Raw genomic sequence first — 6,497 nt, forward strand, 5'->3', positions numbered from 1 at the left:
GAAAATTAGCTCTCTAGCACCCCATTTTGTTTGATCGGGTCAATAATGGAGGGGTCCCCTCAGATTATGTGTGGTCATATGCCTACAAAGTTGTGTGGTGATCGGTGAAACCCTTGAGATGTTATACACCTTTATGTGATGAGCCACGCCCTCCGCAATATTTATTGCCTCATAGAAGCTCAGTTTAAGTAAGTTTTCCAACTTTTGCCAAGAGGGAACTTTAGATATTGGTCCCTACATTATGTTCACTGAGTTTCATGCAGATCGGTCAAACTTCCTAGGAAGAGATCGATTTTAAGTGTTTTTCAGAAAATTCAAAATGGCGGAAAATCTCTATCACCGGAAGTTATGGGTTCTTGGGGCAAGTTTGTTCCTCATGCGGAGAGGCATCTCTGTGCAAAGTTTCATGTCTCTACAACATACGGGGCATGAGATATGCCCATTCAAAGTTTGCAATTTCAATCGGTTGCTATAGCGCCCCCCTTTGGCCAATTAATGTAATATTGCTTCACTCGCATCCTCCCATGACCCTCTACCACCGTGCCAAATTTCACATGGATTGACCAAGTCAGTGAGGAGAAAAACGTGGAACAGAGACACAGACAGACACACCCACAGACTGAGTTTTCGTCATTACATAGTAAGATTATCCTCTTCATCTGAAAGGGCCTAAAAACAATCATTCCCTGGCATTAATTACAGTTAATGAAAGACAGCAGGTGACTGAAAAGCACCACTCTGCAAAGAGCTCCCAGAGGTCAACATTATCCTCTGGGTGCAGCACTTCCAGGAAACTGATCAAACAACAGCACGAAAAGGAAGAAATCTGTTTTTATTGTGTCTGTGAGCTCATTCATTTGCTATGGTTGAAGAAGAGGCCCGCAGAAAGGCTTCATTGCCCTATTCTGATGAAATCATACAACACTGATCCAGCAGTGAGTCACCTGGTGAGACACCTGCAGAGGACTGAGAGCAGAGGGTTATTCCAGGTACCTGTGACAGGGAAAATAATACAGGCAGCCACGGATGGATTCCAAGCAACAGGATCCAGGACACAGAGGCGACACTGACAATCTGGCAGGGAATGTAGACATAGTTAATAATTATGTACTGCAGGGCTGATGAGGGAAAGTGGAAACAAGTAGGCAGATGAGGTCTGCTGTGAAATGTTCTAAAGTCTGGGATAAAGACACTAAATGTCATTTCAAAGTGATAATTTTCAGGCTCAACAGTTTGCACTTCAAGACCACATATGTCAGACTTCTTTTTTTTTAATAATACCACAGATCAAATTTCATAGATAACGTTTTTGCCAACGGTCAAAAAACTGATTTTGAATTTTGTCCTGTCAATCTCATGTTCCATTTTGCTCTCACTTGTGGACAAGACCTTGATACTCTTGAACTTCTTTGCTTGGGGCTGCAACTCACTCCCAACCCATAGGGAGCATCAAAGAATATGTAAAACAAAAAAAATTGTTAGGGGTTACCAGGATGGCACTCAAAGAAATGCACATTTTACAAAAGGCACAAACACATGAATGCATGTATGAACATAGACATTGTTGCATAGACATAGATGGATGATGAGGGTGGACAGTGTGGTATCCCTGATAAATACAACTGGTTTGAGCTCATAAAGGAGTACTTGTCTAGCTGTTGGCATTATTTCAACACAGGTAACCAACACTGCAGGTCTAAACAAATAAGCAAGAAAAACTTCCTTTTAAATATGCAAATCTTTCAGCTGCCAGGTAGGAGACAATGTGTTATAAGCTGTTTTGTTTCTGGACATGCTGCTAAACTGGAAAAACAGAAATATGAGATACTCATGGGCCAAGGAAAAAGATCCTATCTAAAAGGCCATGCCTTTATTTACGCATATAATGCATTTCCATTTCCATTTCCATTCTGCATTGGAAAATACTGATGATTTCAGGTTTAGCCACAAAGGCTTGTGGTCATGGGTTGTAAGCTAAATGTACTGCAACAGAAGAGTGATTTGCATTTTGCCAGAAAATATATGCATGTTAATACCAGGGGTAAAAACAACCACTGATTCAATCCAGACAGGCAGGGATAGGAGGAGCAAGAGGAGGTGAAGGGAGGAGTTGGGTAAAATGAAGCATGAAACTGCAGAAAGGCCAACTATTGAAAGAGTGTGAGAACAAAAGGTGAAGGGGCTAACATTTAGCAGGAGGGGACAGTTATGAGGGGACAGCATTTGAAGTCACACTTCTCTTTAATGTTCACTTTCATTTGTTTGGGGACCCTGCTGACCACTCTCCTCTGGTCCATGGTCAACAACAGGTAAGTGTAAAGCTGCCTTTCCCAACCACCTAGAACAGATTTTTGTATTTCTGGTGCTGGAGGTGTGTTAATGGGGGTAAAAAGATAGACAGAGGCATGATAAAGAGGCATGCTGGGGTTTGACAAGGCTACAAGACTAGAGTGGGAGAATATATTGTTATAGCAGCTAATGATATTGGGGGAAAATTGAAGCATTTTGCAGTTTTTCCACTCATGTCACACAGCCGTGAAAGGTGTAGTTAGTGTGAGAAATAGAGGCTGATTTAACCCTTTTAACCCAGGTGTAAGTGAATATGTCTCATAAGGCACCATGTGAATATGTACGTCAATATAATGAGTTATCTCACTATACCAAGCAATCTAAGAGTAAAGATACTAGCATGGAAACTTAAAAAAATATTTTGGAAAGCATAACTTCTTCAATACAAAATAATTGACAGGCTAGTTGTTTTATAATAGTATAAAAAAGTTATTGCCTTCAGAAGTGTCTGTGAGAAAAATCAATATCCTTGATCTTGTGATCTGTTAAGGACTTTGACAAAGGATTACTCGAAAAGTACACAGTAAAAGTACTTCATATTATTCAAGCACGTAGTCTAGAGAGCACTAAGTTCAGCGGTATATGAATCATGGACTACTTATGGAAAATACGTTTTTTATTCCGCATCAAAGTTGGGTGAAATATCCTTAATCTTATCCTCTGTTAAGGATTTTGACACAGGATTACTTGAAAACTACAAAGTAAAAGTACTTCATATTATTCATGCACGTAGTCTGGGAAGTACTAAGTTCAGCGGTATATGAATCTTGGACTAGTTATGGAAAATACGTTTTTTATTCCGCATCAAAGTTGGGTGAAATATCCTTGATCTTGTGATCTGTTAAGGACTTTGACAAAGGATTACTCGAAAACTACACAGTAAAAATACTTCATATTATGCATGCAAGTAGTCTAGGAAGTACTTAGTTCAGCGGTATATGAATCTTTGACTACTTATGGAAAATAAGTGTTTTATTCTACGTCAAAGTTCGGCAAAATATCCTTGATCTTGTCCTCTGTTAAGGACTTTGACAAAGGATTACTCAAAAAGTACACAGTAAAAATACTTCATATTATTCATGCACGTAGTCTAGGAAGTACTTAGTTCAGCGGTATATGAATCATGGACTACTTATGGAAAATACGTTTTTTATTCTACGTCAAAGTTCGCCAAAATATCCTTCAACTTGTCCTCTGCAGTCTGACCCACAGTCACTACCAGCAGCTCTTCAGAGCCGTTTCATTACGAGTACCGTAAATGTTAGTAGATTCGCGCACTAGAAAAAAACGTGCGGCTGATTTGACCATGCAAAAGCGAACCACGGCTGGCTTGACCGCAGTCCATGAAGGCAGAGTTGAAAGATTGCAATAAGAAACTCACGGAGGTTGAGCAGTCTCTGTCAGGTATGGAGGATCGTGTAACCTCACTGGAAAATTCAAATGAATTACTCCAAAAGGAGAATACGGAGTTGAGAGAGAGGGCTGAAAGGTCGGAAGCACACAGCCGCAGGTTCAATTTGAGAGTGTTTGGACTGGACCGAGATGTTGAAAAAGGCAATCCCACTGCATATATGTCAAATTTCTTTAAAGAAGTTTTTAAAGGGAAAAAGCTTCCAGCTGAGCCCGAAGTGGAAATTGCGCACAGAGTCGGGCCGGTTACGAAGTCGGGAGCCAGGGCGATGATTGTGAGGATGCAAAGATACAAGGCCAAAGAAGCTATTCTAAAACTGGCGAAGGATGAGGGAGTGATTAACTTTCAAGAGATGAAAGTGAGGATTTTCCAGGATCTGACTACTGACATGGCCAAAAGAAGAGCCCAGTTCCAGGATGTCAGAGCCAAACTGCGCGAACATGGCATCAGACATGGGATTATTCATCCAGCCACGCTCATCATCACCTTCAAGGAGGAGAAGAAATACTTCAAGGACCGTAAAGCAGCAGAGATCTACTTTAACACGGTGATTAAACCCTGATCATCCTCAGCATGGACATCAAGTCCACAGTCCACGTGGTGAAAAGATGAACACAGACAAAGACGAAAGAGAAGACTCATGAAGAAAAGGATCAAGAGACAGTTAAGTGATTATTTTAAGGAATTATGAACTAGATTATGAACTAAATATTCTTTTGGGCTATCCTGATCACAAAAAGTAGAAATAATGTGTTTGAATGCCCAGTCTGGAGTTTTTCGTTTCATGATAAGTAGGTGAATATTGTGTTACAGATTGAAGATAAAAGAAGAAAAGAAGGGAAAAAGATAATATTGTGTTATCTGGAAAAAGTTTATTTCGGTTCATTGTATGAGTAAATTAATATTTTGTAACCTACAGATTAAGTAAATAAATAAAATTAAATAAAAAATAAAAATGCTATGGATAATTCTGATTTCAATAAGCTTAAATAATTATATTTGGAGGTCCAGTCTGGTATGGACTGGTATGTTTTGTTTCATGGTATGAATAATTTTATATTGGGTTATAGCCTATAGATTTAGAAAATGAGAGAAAAAAGGATTGAAATAATTAGGACTTAATGTCCAGTCTGGCATTTTGTGTTTTGCTTTACTGTGTGAATAAAAGAAAAATGTTCTTTTTTGTTTATTCATTCGGACTAATTAGAACTAGTCCAAGGAACACCTGGTATTTTTGTTTTATTATTGTGTGAATAAGGAGACATTTTCTTTTTCATTTACTCATCCGGGCTGATTAGGATACATCATAAATCACTGAAAAAATTAATTAGGAAGTAGTGGATGATACTGAAACCACGAATTTAAAAGAAACTTAACGATAATATAGTAAATGTGGAGTTCAGTTTGCTCAAGCTTGCAGATATGGACGTTTGCCTGTCAATACAAGTGTTTGTATATTTATGTTATCAAGGTATGTGTGGTTGTCTTTGTGTTTGTTATTGCTGTGTTTTTTGGTTTTGTGTATAGGTAAATGTTGTCTTAGTGAAAGCTCCAATGCAGGTAGGTTATTAAATGGGCTGGATGGTAATTCTCATTATTTTATGCAATGTTAAAACACTCTAAACTACCAAGGAAAGGATTGAAGATAGCCCACATAAACATCTGTAGCATTAGAAATAAACTAACTGAAATTTCTGAAGTACTACTGGCTGACAATTTACATATCCTAGCTGTAACAGAAACAAAACAGAAACAACGTTTGAGGATTCAGCACTAACTATACAGGGATATAGCATTGTAAGAAGGGATAGAAATGCATTTGGAGGAGGCGTCGCATTTTTTATACAGGACCATATACCAATGAAAATTAAAAATGACTTAATGCCAATGGAGGTGGAAGCATTATGGTTGCAAGTTCATCTTCCACATTTGAAGCCTATGTTGATTGGTTGCTGTTATAGACCGCCTAGTGCAAATAATGTATATTTAGATAAAATATGTGACATGTTTGACCAGGTGTGTGATTTCAATTGTGAAACTTATTTTATGGGAGATCTGAACATAGATTGGAGTGATTTAGGTTGTCCAATGAGAAAAAGGCTTCAAAATGTGGCAGATGTATGTGCGCTCTCACAAGTAATTGATAAACCAACCAGAATATCTATGAAGAGCGACGGCACTCAAATTTCCACCTGCATTGACCACATTTTTACGAATGCAGCTGAGCTGTGCTCAAAATCAATATCAATATCAATTGGCTGTAGCGACCACAATTTAGTCGCAATTGTGAGAAGAACTAAAATGCCTAAACCGGGACCTAAAGTAATAATGAAGAGATTGTATAAAATGTTTGATCAGGTTAAATTTATTGAGGATGTGAAAGAAGTATGTTGGTCAAATGTTTTGTCAGAATTGGATCCAGATGAAGCGCTAAGAAAGTTTACTGATATTTTCATGCCTTTGGTTGACAAACATGCTACCATGAAAAAGTTTACTGTCAGAAGCGTAGGTACACCTTGGTTGGATAGAGAATTAAAAGCAAAATTAACAGCTAATAGATCTGGCTATAAATCAGACTGGCAAATATACTGCAAATTAAGGAATTTTGTAACCAAGTTAAATAAAAAGAAGAAGAAATTATATTATGAAGGAAGGATTAATGAGATTAAAAATGATAGTAAAAAACTTTGGAATACATTGAATAATTTGATGGGTAGGAGTACCAAACCAACCCCAT

General features: G+C 38.1%; 1 protein-coding gene across 1 annotated transcript in view; it reads left to right on the plus strand.

Annotated features, from left to right (window-relative positions):
• The first annotated feature begins 2,135 nt into the window (after nt 1-2,135).
• LOC126404897 (alpha-2,8-sialyltransferase 8E-like) overlaps nt 2,136-6,497 on the plus strand; it is a 14,699-nt gene continuing 10,337 nt past the window's right edge. The window contains exon 1 of the mRNA XM_050068299.1: nt 2,136-2,309. Within this exon, the coding sequence (XP_049924256.1) occupies nt 2,209-2,309 (101 nt within the window). The 5' untranslated portion in view covers nt 2,136-2,208. The remainder of the gene's footprint in view (nt 2,310-6,497) is intronic.

The sequence above is a fragment of the Epinephelus moara genome, chromosome 18 (assembly GCF_006386435.1).
Source record: "Epinephelus moara isolate mb chromosome 18, YSFRI_EMoa_1.0, whole genome shotgun sequence".
Lineage (NCBI taxonomy): Eukaryota > Metazoa > Chordata > Actinopteri > Perciformes > Serranidae > Epinephelus > Epinephelus moara.